The following is a 19,752-nucleotide window of genomic DNA, read 5'->3' as shown; positions in this document are numbered from 1 at the left end:
AAGCTTACGGAACGATGAATCTAACGATGCTGTCGTTTTTCGTTGCTCATTGTCCAACAATTTGTTTCGTTATGCGGGACTTTCGGACGTAACCGTATCGCAATAATGCTCCATTATTCACGGTTCTCTTTTGAACTGCATTTTTCCCCGAATTTTAACCTGCGGTTTAGCTGTTACGATTTTTCGTTCTGCTAGAAATTCTAATGGACGTACGTTCTATTTGCGCGTGCTGTTTTCGTCGTTTTTTCTTTTTTTTTTCATTTTAATGACAACCTTGTTGAACGAGTTTGTCATAGATAAAGAGGTTATCGGGTCTACTAATTATGTAAATGTCGAGTAAATAGAGGAACATAGCGACACACAGTCGTAAATGGTTTCGAATAGTCTTCGACCAGATACTTTGTCGTAGTGTTCATTTAAGACAATTTCGCATTAGGGCAATCCTACAGAGACCCTAAACTGGGTCGAGGTTGTCTCTGGCACCTGTCGGTTTCATTTCTTCTGCGATTTTCTTCTTTCCTCCAGAGAGTATTCCAAAACCTTATGTGTCCTTTCCTCCCCTTCTTTTTTCCTTTCTCTCGTAAATTTTCGATAACATCGCTATTTATTCGATATCGTGCCGTCACAACATGTTTATTTAAAGTTTCTTTCTACCTTTGCTTTCGAAGCGTTCTCGAGGGATCGATCGAGGCTCGCCTTCGATTTTTCGATTCCCTTTGTCTTCCCAACATCCTTCGACGGATGCAAATTAACCGTCATAACCGAGCGAAGCCCGGCTGTCATCGATCGGTTGTGCAACCGAACGATTGCCTCACGCTGACTTTTCAACGAGGCGGTGTTTCCAGGTAACGTGGCAAGCGAGCCAGAACATTGTTGCGTTTCAGGGAATCTGGGTCGCCTTAACGATCAATCTCATCGTTTCCCTATTCGGCGTCTTTTGTCCTATCGGACACATCACGCTTATGCCCACGAGAATTTCTATTCGCCGCCGACTCGTTCGTCTACGTTCGTTAAAACACACCATTTTACTTCGATAATCTCGTTATCGTCCGAACCAAAGACACGTAGCTGCCGGAAGTGTCATCACCGATTCATTCTTCCCAACGAAACCTTTTCAATTCCTTGCGTTCTAAATCGGAGGTTCATTGACGCCAGTAACAACTTTATCTCCATTGTCGCCGAATTAGATGTCTGGAAAATGATCGAATAGCTTGCGATGGGTGTATTACCTTATCTAGTTAAAATGTCATGTCTACCAGTTTGCAAGCGAAGAAGACTGAAGTTTCATATTTATCACTTGCTGCGTGCTATCTTTGTTTCTCGTCAGTTGATTTAAGACGTTAAATCGCTTTTCCCTAATAGCCTGTATCATGTAATTTAATTAAAACACAAAAAACATGATAGTTTCGAATACCTCAACGTATTCTGAAAGATGAGAAAATATTAGATAGAAGATTTTGTAGCAAGGGGTGCAAGCGTAGTTGAAAGTAGCGATGGTTGTTCGAATCTTAGTTCTGGCGCGATTCGAAGTTTACGATAGTGTGAAACGTCGAATCATTTCGAACATAATTCGATATTTATACTTCTTGGAAGTTTAAATAAGCCTCGAATCTCGAGTCTTTGGAGCTTCGATAAGACTTGAGAATCTTGGAACTTTTGAATGCCATTAAACTTTCAAAACTTAGACCAATCAAGACTTTCCAGACTCGCTGTAACTTTCAAAACTCAAAATTTTAGATTTATCAAATTTTTCGAAGGTTTATCATCCTTTCGAATCATGTTCAAAGATCATGATCGGTAATGATAAGTAGCCATTGGTATAATCATTCATTGGTATAATATTTTTTTGCAGCAGAATATCTGTTTCCCAACGCGCGAGGTAACGTTAACTAGTTTATAGCAAAAGCTATTATTTTCCAGGAACATTTGCACAAATAGGAAGAAGACGAATTATGTTTGTGCAATCTCGTGTGTAATCTCACTTTTCCAAATTGTACCCACATTATGTTAATGTTTCGTGGGAACCTAGATTTACTTATAAGACGGCCATTAATTGGCCTTCTTAGCATATAACAAATTAATTTTGCTGTGAAATTTGATGAAATTTGACTAACAATAATCTGACAGAATTACACAAAGACTTGCACGAGCGATCGCGTGTGTTCGAAGCGACTCAAAGCGTTCGAGAGCACGTCGCTAATTGTAAGTCGCTGCTTCGATCACGCTGTTCCCCGATCCCGACGCTTAATCAATTGAACAAAAGTCAAAGGATTAGAGCAGCGGAGAATTATATCCATCCGCGGTGCAGAACAATCGTCCATTGTTGCACAAGCGTTTGCAAATACAATCGGACTCTCATTAGAAGCTACGAAGGAATATAATCGCCGCACTTAGCTGGTGGCGTGGATTCTTCTTCGGCGACGCGATATTCGAATCACGACAGAAACTCATTATAAAACCCTACGATATATTTCTTTCATGTGTAAAGTCATCCTTTTATATATTCTACAAGGACGTACACCGTCCGAATAATACATATACTGTAGCAAGATCGAACGAATACGAAGGCACTCGTTACACATTCTTCGCGAGCAACTAAATCACGATGGATCGAGAAACGGATGCTTGGAGCAACTCGATTCGAATCACGAAACGAACGATACGTTTGAGACAGCGCGGGGAGCACGACCGTTGCGTTGTCGTGTTGAGAATCGACTTTTTGCTGGAAAAAAATGACCCGGCTCGTCTATCCAGAACCCAAGACGGTGCACAGAGAAACCTAATTTCTCGAGTAAGCGCTCTCTGGCCTCGGCTAATACGATCGACCGTGATCGTCTCATTGAATTTTGATCGAGATAGATCGGAGGAGCAGCGGACGAAACAACGGGATAGAAAGCGTTCTCTGGCGAACGAGAGAGAGAGAGAGAGAGAGAGAGAATCGAAGGGTAAGGTGGTCCAACCAGATCCTTTTGCTGAAACAGGTGCACCAGCCTACCATACGTCGAGGCGTGTGCCGGCTAACTGAACACCTTAATAACACACGCTCCGATCCTTTACGGATGGTGCGCACGCACACATTTCCATAAACACAGACCGTGCGCTATATCCTGATCGATAGTTGCTTTTATGGCAATCTGATGGAACGTCGAACTCACGGTGCTTGGTAAAAGCACATAAAATGAAAAAATGATTTCGTTACGATGTACGAGATTAGAAGCCGAGAAAGCTGCCGATCGTTCTCCATTCAAAGTTTTAATCGATTTCGTATTATACGATCGTTTAAACATATTAGACATTGGCGTCTTGTTCAGAAGCTGTATAGATCATCTCCATGGATTAAAAAGTGTAGAGAATTGATGATTATGGTTGTGAATTGTTTGTCTCTGGAGAATCGAACAACATCGTCTATTTATGTAATGAAATTGAGAAATTAAGAAGAAATGTGATCGATCGCTTTGACTGAACCAATATACGAGCGAACGAGTGTGTTAAACCAGCGAAAAAGGAGATAAGGGTGGCTGTGACAGGCAAGTAGAATCATTCTCGATCATTCGAACTTTCGATCGATTTCTTATCGTAGGATCGTTTTAACGCTTCGAGTATATAGTAAGAAAATAGAAGCGCAGTAAGAAACAAGAAGGAGACACGTGAAACGAAGGTAGTGGACGAAAACGATTGGTAGTTAAGAAAGAACGCGAAAGATCGCGAGCAAAGAGGGGCGTTCGAAAGGGAGAGGGATGAGTTGAACAAAAGGCGTCGCTACGCAGGTGAAGCGACCGTCTGCTCAGCAAGCTGCGGGGCTGAGAGGTCCTGGGCTGGCGCGTGTACGACTACCAGCAGGCAGAAAAGCAAGCAGCAGTTAATTCAACTGGCAGCGATGGGCCCAGGCCCTAGCGGGCCCCGAGCCGAGCCTCAGTCAACCGATGCGCGTCACTGCGAGTGTACGCGGTCGACCAAACGCTTCCGCTATCACGATATTCGTAGTGTAACATCCCCTCGAGTTATACCGACTCGCGTCACGTACTTTTGTGCGAAAATACGGTCGAATACAAGTCTAAAACAAACGATAATAAATAAATTCCGAAAAGGATCGATTTCATTTTGAATATCACTTTATCGTTGGAAATAAAAATACAACAGAGATTAAAGGTTAAAAAAAAAAAAAAAAAAAGGAAATAAGAGAAGATTCAACGGGTAGTATCAACGCGATTACAAAGCTGTATTATTAAGATCGATGTCGAATAGCGATGTATGGATCGAATAAGCGTTTATAGACGCGACGACCTTGGAACAGTGCGGTAGAGTCGAAAGTGACGTGATTTGCATACGCGCCAATCAATGAACGCGGTCGGTTCGATTTCACGCAGCGCTGCCGTCATTTCCGATCGAGCGGCGGACAAAAGCAGGGGGAAAAGCGAGCGAAGGGAAGGTTGATCGCGAGCTGTGGAAAAGCGGTGCGTGAAACGCGCGTGCACGCACGATCGCGAGCAATATGAACCATCATCAACGTTATCAACGTTAGCAACCTGGACGATAAGTCATGCTCGTTGGATTCCAGCTGCAGCTACTTCAAGACGCTGTCAACTATCTTCTGTTATCAGGTGTGAATCGACGAATCGCATCGTTGACTTGCGTTTTCGAGCACTTTATCGTACCATGAGAAACGCTTGCCTTTTCAACGTGTATGATACGAAGGAAATAATTGATGTAATTTACGTGATACGCTATGACGTCAATTTCTGCATTCTTCTATGCATAGTTTTCCAACAGAAACATTTTTTGAATATATTATATCTCTATTACTACTACTATCGCCATAGTCAGTATCGGTTTAGAAGAATTTTCTTAGCACATAGTTTGTATTTCAAGTATTCAAGAATCCGAATCCAAAGAGTTTGCCGAGTAAAAAAATAGTTGCATGAAATTTGACAATGGCCGTGACTTTCAAAAACGCTCGATCAAGTCACGATACGTTACTATTATACGCAGCTGTGGCGATCGTAAAGAATAAGATCATTGCAATTCGATCTCTCCCTAATCGCATAATTAAAATACATTTTATCAAAAGTAAGCAAGTCTTTGAGCACTTTTGATTAATAGCGTATATCATCGAAGGTAAAGTAGAAATTGCATCGTCGATAAACGTTAAATTAAAGTTTGTATAACGACTAAAGATAGGAAGATCGTCGAGTAGGTAATTGATGCATAACACGTACAAGAAGAACGACTTTTCATCGCACGTGACGCTATCGCTGGAATTATGCAACATCCTCGCGATACTTGGACGTTAATTATTCGCGAGCGAGTATCGAGCACGATATGCGCGTGTCATTGATTAATCGTGGCGATCCGTTCGAATAGTTCACGGGGGGTTCGCGACCACGGCGAACAGTGATAATTAGCCGGTGGAACATTGCCAGGGAATTTCCTAGCTTTTGTTCGAAACGAGAGAGAGTTATGACGATCGGCGGTGTTGTAAGGCTCGCGCGAGCGCGTCCCTCGTTCGACCAGTGATCGTGTGATAAATCATACCTCTAATTGGACATCGCGATGCGTCTAACTTGGTAATCGTATATTAATCGCGTTACATATGGAATTCATTAACGCAACATACATGCGCGCGTCTATGAAACGTCATACAGTCGAAGGATTTGGTCCGTGAAGAATATTTCTACGTGCGGATAAGGTGACGTTTATTTTCCTCGTTAATCTGTCAGTCGAATTTTCTTTTAACTAGAATCTTCTATAATTAGAAATAAATTATTAGGTTGTAGCGTTTGGAATGGCAGATCGAACATTTCAGAGTCTTTGTCTGGATTCTATCAGTACTGGTGCATTTATAAATTGCTTCTGCAACAATTTAACTGAAATTATTTTTTTCTTCGTATCTCACGTATGCTCGGACGTATCTTAGGTCTATTTTTGCAGACGATGCAATGTAGTCTTTGAATATCGATTACGATTTAGCAAATATTTTATGCCACGACGCAGTGGTATTAATTTAGATAGGAATAGTATAATGCATATCGCGTACGAGTTATGTAAACGAAGTGTTCTTCTTTATACGTATATTATGTTCGTCACTATAAATGTTAATCGCGCATAAAATTACACCCTAATCTTTATGAAATATTTCTTTTCATACAATTACTCGAATGAAAAGCACTAATTTTTATTTATCTGAAATGAAGGAAACATTTTATATGTTGCAACTTAATAAGAGTTAAAAGAAACAAATCAGTCAGATTACGTTTAGTATTTGTGTAAATATAACGAAATTTATTCTTAACAAAAATTATTACGTCTAATAGATTGATAATCCAAATGCAAGCGATGAAATGAATAATTAAACGAGTTAAAATCTTCACTTTCTCGATTACATCTTGAAATAAAATTTTATTCGATGGAAGTAGAAAACAGCTTGTTACGATCGAATTTGGTGGCAATACTGTTGTTAAGACGCGCAACCCTCTCTGTCGAGGTCGAGCTTCCCCTTTTCCTGGTGGCACCCTCCCTCTCTTTGACCCAGTCCCAGCAGCCTGTCCTCTGCTCGTAGCCCCTTTCCCATGCTGTGCTTGCTTGCCTTCGTGCGTGCATACGTGCGTGCGTGCGTGCGTGCATGCCGCTTTCCATTGTTTACGCAATGCCTCCTCGACCGGGTTTGCGTTTGCCTCTCTATTTCTCTCTTCGCTCGTCACAGCTCCTTTCTTCTTTTCTTTCTCCATTGGCTCGTTGCGTTTCTAAGAGGGGAAAGAGAGCTAGCTGGTCGTGCAACGGCATCGAGTAAGGTTACGTCGAACGAATTGATCCTCGCTCGGGGATCTCTCGACAAATTTTACGTTCCCTCGCGCGCACCATTGCTTTCACAGTTCCACAATTCATGTCCGCTAGTTCCAGCCAGATGAAAGAAGCCGTCTATCACGAGCGTCGTCGAGGACGATCGTCGTATGAAAATAATTTTCCCCTCGGCAGATGTGAAAATGATGCCGAGGTATAGTTAGAAACGATCGTTGCAGTTATAATTCAACGATTCGAGCGCGATTATGCATGCTGTTTGCGCGCGTTTGCGTAATAAGTAATTGATTTAAGATGCATCGCTGGCAAAGAGCAAGGCAGCACCAGATTCCAGTAAACTTGTGCACCTATAATGTATATATGCATACTTATTTTCGATTCAACGTCAGAAAATTCGCGTCAGAATCGCGCTTATCGAAAATCAAGGACAAGGTAAACGATCGATCGATCGCGTAAGCGACCGCATTTTTTTTCTATTTTCCCGCATCCGTTATCGACAAATGGAGCCGTTATCGCTTCCTTGTCAGCTGTACTGTGAACGTATTTCCATATAACGATATCATTATGTTAGACAAAACGATAGGATCGGGTTTGGTTGCCTCCGTCTCGTTGCTTGTCCTTGGTCGTCGATAATCAGACGTTAATTAACTTAGCCGATGCTAATTACCATCCCTTTTTCTTTCTGTTTCAGAGCGCGAGAGACACACCGCCAACAGGCTATCGGCGTAAGTATTCCACTGATTTCTCGAACGTTTATACTTGAATACTTGATCGATCATCCGTTCGGCAGTCGGAATGTCGTGGCATTAAAATCGCCGCGTTGCATTTTATTATTCTCTATGGAATCTATCGATTCCTGCCAGCTAATCATCTACGAGAAAATCACGAATGCCGCCCGTAGAACGTTGATGGATGGTGCAGATTTTTCGCGAATCTCGTTCCACTCGAGGACGTGTTTAACGAGACCAGGAACGAACGAATCCACTCGACGCGCTACGCCGCTATATCGCGCAGCATAGATGGCGCCAGATATTAGAGACGCGCACTCTGGAACCGGTTTAACGAGAATTAATCCGTCAAAGACGAGATTAATTATGCGCGCGCCCGTACTGTGCCATCTTATCGGCGCCTTTCAATTAAATCCATCCTTCGATCGCGTCGTTTTTCCATTCAAATATTTATACCTTCTCGTTGCTCTTGCATTGCGTTGATTAGCATCCAACGTCAGTTTCCGCTATTTTCCTACGGTTCCCGGGGGATCTCGCGTGCAAAGGCAAACACGGCCGGACTATTTACGTCGAGGTAAACGATAACAGTGTTGCAACGCGAAACTCTGGGAAAAAGAAGAACATAGACGCGTCGTAATCGTGTACGTTGGAGTTAACTGGGCGACGAAGATGCTCGAAAGTTTCCCACGTGTCGACAGGAAGCTGTGTCGCCGTTTTCTCGTCCCACCTGGAAACTTCCGCTCCGCAGTCTCGCGTATCTTTCACCATCAACACGATTTTCGACCGGGAATTTCCATAAGCGTTTCTTTAGTATACTTTACAGTGCACCATCGATGTTTAACGAAGATTGCATAGCTAACGCCATCTAATGCATTTTCTTCGTGCAATCGGCTGTTCTTTCCTTTCTGTTCTCTCCTTCGTGAACTATGTTATTTCGAATGATACGCACGATCAGCTATTTATGATATATTCTATCGTAAACAGTAAATATTGTTAGCAAACTCGTGACAAGGACCGTAGAAGATAGAGTCGGTTCTTAACTACAATCCGAGATGAAATCGCCGACTACGTAATATTTACTGGCAGCATGCAGTCGCGGTAATCTCGTGAATGATTAATCAGAATTGTGTATTGCTGTATATACTTGTTGTATTTGCATACCAAAGTGCACCATATTTTGTAACTTCCTACGTCGACGTCTGACTGAGACTTTAACTTCCAATGTTTTCGATATTATTTTACGATCCTTCGTCCCATAGGCAAGAATAGAATATTTGATAATACACTTGATAACGTAGCCGAAGCTAGGAACATGTTTTGTAGAAGATTACTTTGGCAAATGTGAATTAGAATCGGAGGAAAACGCGCGATGACACCCACACGCGTTTATGCTCGATGCAGATGTTTTCATAGTGCGCACACAACATTATTGGGTAACGAGCAATGCATATGTAGCGACAAAATTGTGCTCGTCGCCAGATTTGTGACATTCGTGTACAATTATACACATGCTGTATAAGTATACATATACAGAATAACGAATAGAAGATTAGATTTGTCAAGGTTTTGCATACATTTATAAAATTCACAATTTTTCGTTCAATTCTTTCGCAAAATATAACTCGATGAAGTACAATGATACGATAATTTGATGTCACTGAACACCCACATAATATACTATATATATTATATGTAGTTTATGCAAATACAATTCGATATACTGTTGAGTACACGCGTGAAACGCTGAAAACTCTCGCTGCATTAGGCATTGGCGTACTCGAGGCAATATCGTGGAAGATTAGTAGGATGGTATCTTTATAGATCAGGCGGGACAATTTCCTGAAATCGGCGCATTCATCCTCCTATCGAGGCAGAAAGAAAATTAACGAGCCTCGGAACGGTAGGCAGGACACGTTCCCACTTTCATCCCTCTTTCTCCGCTCCGTCACAGTTCGTCGTGAGTTTTCGACCACCGTAACTGCCCTTAATAACACTACCAGGCTTCCTCGATGGAGAACTGGGTCGTATCGTTGTCGATAGACGTGACTTTCTCGCCACAATCGAAACTCGATGATGTATAAACAAAATTCGATTCGTTATTTACGCGATTCTCTATTTTTCGCGAACTCGTCAACTCGTCCTAATATAATTTAATATAATTATAAATCAAAGCGTATCTACAGCCTTTTAGATACGCGTAACACATGCCAGGTGTGCAATTTGATGCTGTGTGGTAGTATATCTATGTATTTATATTTCTACATATGTGGAGAGATTTACATACGGTGCATCTTTTTAACGGTTAAACTTTGCGCCATGCAAAGTTCATCGTTTACAACGTTAAAACGTATGTAAATGTGATGCCAACGTCGTTAAAATAATAGATTCGTTTTTCCCCTAATCGACGAAGGAAATAATTTTCTCCTTGGTGGAAATCGTCGAAGAACTTGGTGTAACGAAAGGAGTTATTAATTGCAATCGTTTCAAGCAATGGTACAATTAATTTCATCGTAGTGTTTTCTACCGTCGCTAATCCTTGTGTATGATTCATTAAACGATTTGATATTCGCACGAAAATAGTTGAAAAATTAAACTCGATATTTCCTTCATCACTCGGTATATGATACAGACTAAAAAATATAGAAACACAAATAATGTTCTTTTTTTCGTTCTGCATGTATCAATGCGTTTACGATACGTCCACGTATCGACTCTTCAATTATGAATGAATGCTTGTAGCTTTTGTAATACGCAAAACTAATCGAAAACCACAACTAACTGCAAAAATAATGTGTACTGCCCGTTTTCAACGGATCCTAGGACCTATGAACCTCCGTTTTTTGTCATTTTATAAATGTGTTCCGTTTTAGTGTCTCGTGATTTAAATATCAGACGGAACATAAATTCGTGGTAGAAAACTAAACTTCGTTAGTGAATTTTGCAACGATCGGTGCGCTAAAGTTCGTCAAAGAGTGTCAGAATCGTAAAGAGTAATGAAGATTGGCGGGTTGAATTCGATGAAGCGTTTCGCAAAGGTTCGATGGCAATCAGGAAGAGGTGAATCGTCGAACGCGTCGGCTCGTTCGAATTAACACGCCGCTTCGACGCTTCGTTTTAAGAGGGCTCCGATCGGTTGTGTGCACGCGATATAGTAGTCGGACGTGTATCATCGGCCCTAATTGTTTCCTGGGCCATAATCGCCATCGTGTCTCTACGACGAGTCTCTAAGACCGAATTATTATATAAACAGGTGCTTCGCCGTTTTTTTTTTTTAACTTTGTTTCTTTGTCAATTATTCAGCGAGTGTACGTTAAATTTTAGACGTTGGATTGCAAGCTTATTCAATATATATATAACGATATATTTAACAGTCCTTGAATATAAATATTAATAATAAGGTCAAATGTAATGGCATTTAAGACATGAAATGTACGGTCCTACATTTGATAGCTACACTGGTCAAGTAATTAAAAATTCGCTAGAAATAGAAAGTTACTTCCAACGCGGACCGAGTCTCCGAACTATCGACGATTCACTGACATTTTCAATCGTACCACACTTTTAAAGATTTCACGCGTACAACGTGTATTCTTGCCACGTGCAGTTAAATCTCCACGTGACACTGTGTATTATAAATCTTGACGTGTATTTTCAATCTCGTTCCTCGACGTGTTTGTTTAATTAAATTACAATGTTGTGAAACCACGATAAAAGTTATTTTTATGGAATAACTTTACAGAGCCAAACAACATTGCGTAACATTTATTCAATCACTTTGCGAGTTGCCGATTAGCGGAATTTGTCTCTGTCCAAATAGTCGTGAAGCTCGACGAGAACTTTTTCTGTTACGAATCTCACGATAAAATTTTGTTACCCGATAGAAATTCGGTAACGTCTCAGATTCCCGTTACGCGGTAACACGAAACAAGGAATGAGACGATATTTGTAGTAGAACGACGATATGCAATAAGGTTCGTGCATTATCAGCCAACCGGCCCACGGCCTTGTCCAATTCCGATAACGTTGGGCTCCTGACTCTGTGCAAAACGATAAGGGATTTCGTTGCCTGCCTCGAATCGTGATAAAACGACAATTTTTTATTCCCCATCTTTGTCTTTTCCTCCGTTGATCTCTCTTAATTTTCTAGTCAGACGGTTATCGCATTTGCGTGCAGATGATTTATTGGTTTAGTTACTCGTATACTAACGTACACTTCGCCTTGATAAACATGTTTCGCATACTTACGGTTCTAGAAAATGATAATCCGCGGCTATCCGTTCGATCTTTCGAGGAATCGCAACTGATGTCATAGGACTTCAATACTTATCGATATCATCGTTTTATTTTTTAAACTCGATCACTACCGCGATTCGAGTGGGTATACGTTGTAAGATTACTTGTTAACACTTTCAGCGATATGGTCGTACAAATAGAGATACATAGTTATTTGCTGTTGATATTTCCGTTTTCTCGAAACAGTGAATTTTAGAAGTATTCGCCAGTTTTAGAAACTAAATGATATTTTGCAATATAGAAAGTGTCAAAGTCCATTCGTCGGAGTTTACGTCCTACCTAGAAGTGCCATATTATAATATCGTAATAATTACGCTTATTCGTGTTTTGTAGTACGTATATCGTCGTAGAAAGAAAATTAAAAATGAAATTTTGCATCTTACTGGCGGTAAATTTAAAATGTAAATTCTGGCTTAACCTAGCACGTTATATTCTACTACTGTCATTAACATATAATCTCAACAATTTTCAAATTCCATTTCCGTCCATAGTTTGACAAATGTTACACTACATTCAACGTTATATTATATTCTACAGTATACCATCTAATCGAGAAATTCTTACCTTGCTAAACAAACTTCATTTTTCACACACCTACATTTTCAATACTTACCGCTGAAAATGTTAATAAATTACCAAACTCAGGGAAGAAGATCTACGACGTTCAATCGTGACGACTAGTTCGGATCCGGTTAATTAGAAGTATCGTTTACAGGAAGGGCTAATGGGATTCATGGAAACTCTGTCGTTCGATGGAAACGACGCCGCGTAATTCCTTAAATTCAATTTTCATGCCGGGGAAACGCGAGCAAAGGCGTTGAGGGGGGATAGACGATCATTACCCTGGGGATAAGCTTCTTCTCGTAAAATTAATCGAAATTATCAAATTAACTTCTGACCTTTCGGGCCGGGATCTTGGCTCGATTAAAGTATACTTGTGTCGCGCGAGTTTCCAAAGAATCTCCGTTGCTCGTCGATCTTGGTTATCAGGCAAAATAATAAACTCCGTGATACTTACTTAACTATGGGATAAAGCTCTAGACACCCTCTATTAATTGTCTTTGTTACCTCTCGTAAGAATGACTTTTAGCAAAACTAATATTCGTTTCGTCTCGTATTTGTCCCTCGCAAAGATTTGTTCCGAGGATAGAGTCAATTAATCTTTTTACTTTAACCGACGCCTTTGGATATTAATTCCAATTGTAGTTCTTCACTACGAACGTCACTCGTACCTCTGCCGGAAAGAAAACTTATTGATCGTAAGTATCCGGATACTGTTAGATCTTGTAGTAACTTGAATTTAATCCAAGTGTAAGTACTTATTTACCTCTCGATATAGAATAATACGAGTACACGTAGTTTACAACTGCGAATAGTTACCGTAGAGTAAGAAGCAACAGAGAATTAATAGAGTGAAATTTAAGTCAGTAGAAGCTTTAAATATTGATTCACAAATGACATTTCTAATCGGAAATTCAATACGTTTCCTCTTCGGAGCACTGATTCACACCTGATAAACATATCTCTATAGTATCTACCTACGCGCATACACGTGTACAAACGTCTAACTATCGTTATACCAATCGATATCTATGTCTCCTTAACGCTTCAATTCGTAACCTCTCTATATTCTTCCCATCACTTGTACTCTTGAGAAAAGTCGTACGAAATCCCTAGGGGTTGTAATGTATGCGTGGAAGGTTGTGACTTGAAGCGGGCAGTCTGAGAAAGGGCGCAAATGGAACGTGGGAGAAGAAGCTTTAACCGTCTGTCTCTAAGGACGTGCCACGGCTTTTCCATGGTGTTAACTAAGACGCGGATTAAACCGGATTAGCCTGATCGTTGATAGAGTAGCAGCGGCTCCCAGCGGCCCGTAACTCCGTTTGTTCGCTCTTAACTGGTTTTCCGGCTCCGTTTAAAACAGTCGAGCCGTCATCGATGGTCGGAGGAATCTCGTTATCCCTTTCTGTCACGCTATTCTTCGCGACCGAGAGAACACCCCGAAATTCTTATTCTTTTCGTTGTCTCTTTTCATCGTGGAGGGGTAGAGAGGGCGGTGGAAAAGGAAAAGTTCTCGGTCGACGGGCATCGAGGACAAAGGAAGGACAAAGTGGAACGACGATGGGTCGCGTTGCTGGATATCGTTTTATTGGCGTTAAATTGAGCCGTGCGGAACGCTGCGCCTAAGCAATTTCACTGGAACAAGCGTGTCGTTATTCAATTTATCTCGAACCTCGTTCTCACGGAATCCAGCCGTTTAAGCCGACGATATACAGACGATGCGCATCGTTGATTATGCGATTCGCGTGGAAACGCGAAATACGCTCGCGTTTCATGCACGCCATTTTCCCGACCCTCCGTACGTCGATTCGTTTGCTCCTAGTGTTTACGTTGTAACTTTTCGCGATTCGAATTCCGATAAACGTGGCATCGATCTATCCGATCCCCTAAGAACCAAGCAATTTCATAATATTTCATCGTTGCGATTATGTACTTTAGTTTCTTTAAATTTCGTTAAATCGTAGAATATAGCTGGAGGAAATAATAGAATCTAAGTGACGATAAAGATATTAATTGAATCGATCTTTGGAATTCCCTTTCACATTGCTGGAAAAACTGAATCCTATAATGTAAATTGATCGAAAACATATTGCAATTGAAATGTTGCATTGACGCAACGATGGCCCTTAACGGGTTAACCATTTTGCACTCGATGCTTCAAATCACTGTACTTTGTGTATTTTACTTGGTAATACATTTCAATAAATTGTTGTTGAAAAATTTTACGACAATCTTATCTAATTATCTGGAACGTTTGACGATTTCACATACTGACGTTTATAACTGACGTTTTCAGACTATTCTAAGGCTCGTATTAACACTTTTCCCGTAAATACGCTTGACAACGTCAATAATTAACAAGAGTTAATTTTTGTTAAATTATAGTTGCTATACTAAAACGTTTGACTCGTACTTTTGATAATAGGAAATTATTCACAGAGAAAGAATTCTCACAAATTACTTGCAAATAATAGCAATTAATCATCTTTGTCAGAAACGAGTTTCCCTTACTAGAACGAATTACCATGAAACTTTCATTTATTTTCACGCTAGATCTATCTGGCGATCGAGAATGTCATCGTTTTTAACAGATTTCGCTAAAAATTCCTTGGAAAGGGGATGAAAGAGGGATAAGTTAGAATTGCACAATGCAACGATCCCCGTTGAAATAAACGAGTCGCGGTTTCCCGTAAAACCGACCGAGTTTTATTAATAGAAGGGCGGAGGGACAGGTGGGCGGTCGGTTTCGCGCTGATATTGCGAGGACGCAACTTTTTCACCGTCGCGACGTCGCGTCGATCGACGGCGCAGCGTTTGGGGCGTTGGGTACCGTTTGATTTGCAGCGCGCGCGTCTATTTTCGCGGCCGGCACGAAATTAACTCGGTCGTCGACGGACCAACGACACGCGTGTCACAAACAACGAGAGAATTAAATCCTATCGACTGCTAATTGCAAAAGCAAAGAAGCTCCGCTGCAATTCTCGCTACCGGATTACTTTTAACCGCCGTTTGCCTCTTTGAAACTTCCCAGTAATATAAATTTAGTTTGGTTTCTTGACTGTCGATAATTTTAAATTTGATTTTTTCCTCCAACGAATGACGTATTTCCTCCAACTTTTCGCTTTTAACACGTTAGGTAAATTTCGTGTCTTCTCTCCTATTTCGGCACAATACGTTGTCATATGCAACTAATAAGAGAATGAAATTGTTCAGGTGCTTTATGGAACATTTAGTATCTAATTTATAGCATTTTTCTGATGTTGAAAGTATACTGCAAATTTGATGAACGCGACTGTTCTTTTATCTAAGTACTTCAGTTATTGTCTATCTCTCGCGTTCGATAGATCCTCTGATTCAACGTAATAAAATTTAAATTTGCGAATATTCATTGTAATCCTCCCAAGATTAAATAAAAGACGAGTACCAGAAGTACGGTTTCGATTGATAACGTATAGACTTTTAAGATTACTTTACTGTAGAACATAAAAGTTTATCATGTTTTTTTCTGTGCTCTTCGAATGTACATACGATATGATTTATTTTGAAAAGAATCGAAAAAGCATGTAGAAAGATAGGAGATCTTTAAAGAAAAGATTATTACATCTAAAAGATCTGTAATTGTATTCACTTAATTCGTGAACATTTATCTTTTTTTTATCAAATAAACAACGTGAACATTTGGACTTGACTTAGATATTGGTATCTTTCTTGACAATGGATTCAGCAGTTGCTGTAATTCAACAACAGTCTCTGAAAGTATCGACGATAAATAAGTATTAGAAGTATTCGCGGAACTAAGAAATGTCATATCGTCGTTTAGATAGCACAGCAGCTACGATATGTAGCTTCCACGGCTTCATATCCACTGATATTAGCGAAACGTTTGGGATAAAATTCCTTGCAAACACATCTTACACCTCGAAAACTTTGAACAGTCACGACATTCAAGAATTTCATAACAAAAAGCGGTGGGTGTTTTGTGGCCTGCGTTTGACGCTGGTGGTGAATTCTGAGAAGGTTATCCTACGCGAAAAATTCAATTTCCCCCGGTGTATTGTACGCGGTCGGTCCCGCGATTCTTTTTCATAGGACATAGTCGACGAGATTCGTAGCTTCCTCTGACAATTCTATGGTTCGACGATTAAAGGCTAATCGTTTAATCCTATGTACCTTGGATTCGTCGCGTTCATTGACTCTCTCTACCGCATCGCTTCGAATCTGCCGACACCATTGATACTCATCCCTTTTCGTGTTGCTTCTAACGATTTAGGCTCGATTTAAACGATCTTTTCGCGCGATATCGAGTACAGGATATTAACTTACAAACTAGATCCTCTTGCACAATAATTTTCCAATTAATAATATTGGTAAATGGAACGGTTTATCGTTATTGAACTCGTATTTATTGGAAGAGAAAGAATAGGTTTTGTGTTCAAAAGTTCATTATTAGAAATATTAACTATGAATTTATAACATGTTTGAGAAGCAGCATCTATGTACTTGATTTTTAATTGATATTTGTTGATTCACTTAAATTGTTGGAAAGGCCGGTGGAAGCTGTTTCCTATTGCAACAGCCCCTTTGATTGACAATATGACTATCGTGCATGGATACATACTGTATATTTAATATATCCAATTTAACTGGAAAAATGTACAAGATATAAAAATGTTTGAGATGGTAGTTGAGAAAGGGCACAGATCATGCTGACATTTATTCGACCCAGCGCAGGCTCTGAAAAAACCCTGTGAAGGTCACGTTCTAGAGATCTGACCGTGCGTCAATTTTTATCGTTCGTCAGCCTGTTCGTGTGTATTTCCCCATGTAATCCATCGTCCTCTTATGACACAAGTAAAATAATTTCTCCGCAAAAGTCGCTACTCTTTACCAACACATAACTACGTCTCAAAGCACCTATCGTGAAATCAATTGCTTAAACAACTGCTCGCACCAAAATTATCGTCGACGCGGCTCCTCGTTCGACGTCGTCGGTGTACGCGTGCTTTCCCCCATCGAAAAACGGTCGACAGATGCGTGGTGGCTTCTCGCAGACGGCGTGCTCGCACATGCGGCGTATCCGGAAACTACGTGGTAGGAGGGAATGAAATCGAAGGGTAGCAAGGACAGAGACGCAGGACGAAGACGCTGAGATAGACGTTCGTGACGCGCAAAGTGAGAAAGGGCGGTCCTGGTTGAGGTGGGAGTAAGGTAGCGTGTGTAGCGACTGCAGCTCGTGGAGGTAACTCGGATGCAGATAGCGTGTAACCAGAAAAGGTAAAGCGGACGAGGGAAAAAGCGAGCAAGGGGTTGAAGGCGAGCCGAAACGAGACACCGATAACCGGTGAAACCGTGTGGAGGATGCGGTGAAGAAGGGGGCTGTGTGGGAGAGGGAGCGGAGAAAAGAGAGACGGAATCGAATCGCGGGTGGAGCAAGGGGAAGTAATAAGGGGTTAAAAAGGAAGCTTAGAGGGGGTTGAGACGCGAGGGGAGGGTTTGGTGACGGAGACGCAACGAGTATATATCTGTGGCGAGGCTTGGATAACGCGTACAGAGGGGGTTAAAAACGAACGAGGAGAGATACGAGAGGAGGAACTGAGCTAGTGGCGCGGGCAGAGAGGCAGGCAGGGAGGTAGTATGCAACGAAAGAGAGACAGAATGAGGCGTCGAAGGACGAAAAGAGACGGGTCGAGTTAAGAGGAGACAGAAGGCTTTGCCGCGACAAGAACGAGAGAGGAAATAGCAGACGGAGAGAGAAATACGTTGGTATACATGCTGGAACTTCCGAAGTTATTCGCAACAGGCAGCTTGCTAGTCTGCCTGGTGAAATTCTACGTGCCACTACCACTGACTTCGTTCCTTTCTCTCTTCTATCCACTCTGGTCTCTCCCCTCTGTACTTCATCGCCACCTCCAACGATTCCACCGCTCTCACCCTCCATCGTCCTCCATCGGCCTTCTACATCACCGACGACCTCCTTCCATATTTCCTGCGTCTCATCGTCCCTGTTTTAATAGCTAGCAGAACTTACTGTCGCAGTCTGCGACCGCCACCGTCTATAAATGCGCATGGAACGAGGAATGCGATTCCCGTTTTACGAATTGCCTACCAGGCGCATCGCGATCCACGGCTTCGTCCGAGGCGCACTCCTAGCTTTAATTATTACGCAACACGGAGAAGCGCCGCGTGAGCCTCATCGTTCACCTGAAAATCGCTTTCATTGCAGTAGTCTACTGTTTCTACGAACTGTTTGTAGTTCTCTCTTGAATTCGCTGAATCGTCGATTTCGATGATCTCTCTCCCTTGTAACGTAATCTTGAGATTACGGATGATCATTATCGAATCTCTTCCGTAAGACGTATGCAGCTTGAAATCTTGTTTAACGTTATTAGAAATGATACTTTGTACGCATACTTCATTAAATGTCATTCGCATCAAAGTATAATGTACAAATCTAAATAGACCCGCAGTCCAAAGTATCGTTCAATAATTTAATTGACAATCTTGCCACATCGTGGCTCAAGTTATATCAGCCTAGGCGATTAAATTCATCCTTAGGTGCCATAAATAATTTTCGCCGAATTTATATGTCGGAGATGAAAGGACATCGGGGTCTCCCTTTTGGAATATTGGCGAAAACCCCAATACCCTAATCCAGACTTTTACTATAGCTACACTTAAGTAATAAAACTAAGAAATAGTCGTGCTCAAAGTTTATGACACCATTGTCATACCCATAGCCCTTGCTTGGGTATATAACGGGTTACTGAATGTAGCCATGGTCACGGGAGGGACGTGTACCTAACACAGGTATGGATTAATTATATAGCTCTCCTTAAAAACAAAGATTGATCCGAGAGGTAGGGAGAGGACTATATAAGGGCAGTTCCAGTTGGACATAGAGTCTATTCCGAGTAGTACTACTTGCACTTTGAGTGACATCAGGATCGAGTATCACATCGCATTCGTCGTCCCGTTGGTCCTGGATTCGTTATCGAATCTGAGGCCACCGTGATTCGTGTCTAATCACCGCGGTTACTCGATAACGTTGTAATACTTACGATTGTGATAATAAACATTACCCCTATTGTATGACAACCATGGCTAATCCTAGCGAAAGTTCGTTAAACGCCCCTAACTCTATTCTTGACGTTAACCCGACATATATATCCACCCGGAACACTCTAAAGATTAAACGGCTCGAACTAATCATTCTTAAAAACTACAATAAAAAGTTTCTGTAAATCCGCGAAATCACCGTTTTCCTGAGTCGGCGACACGATGCTAGTCTGCTCTCCAACCTGTTTCCGACTCGGTTCCCAACCGTTCGGATTCAGTAATTAGGTAAACTGCGCTCTAAGCGGTTCGTTTGCTTACG

The 19,752-nt window shown here is 41.3% G+C and overlaps 1 protein-coding gene across 10 annotated transcripts in view; it reads left to right on the top strand.

The window, feature by feature from the left end:
* Positions 1–19,752, top strand: part of lilli (AF4/FMR2 family member lilliputian) — a 168,509-nt gene that overhangs the window by 135,844 nt on the left and 12,913 nt on the right. For all 10 annotated transcript variants that reach the window (XM_069114993.1, XM_069114991.1, XM_069114992.1 and 7 more), the window contains one exon: positions 7,487–7,520. In XM_069114993.1, the coding sequence (XP_068971094.1) occupies positions 7,487–7,520 (34 nt within the window). The remainder of the gene's footprint in view (positions 1–7,486; positions 7,521–19,752) is intronic.

The sequence above is a fragment of the Bombus flavifrons genome, chromosome 6, assembly GCF_040668555.2.
Source record: "Bombus flavifrons isolate JBK064 chromosome 6, iyBomFlav1_principal, whole genome shotgun sequence".
NCBI classification, from domain to species: Eukaryota; Metazoa; Arthropoda; class Insecta; order Hymenoptera; family Apidae; genus Bombus; species Bombus flavifrons.
The sequence above is the reverse complement of the archived record's forward strand: the minus strand, read 5'-3'. Positions and strand labels throughout refer to the sequence as shown.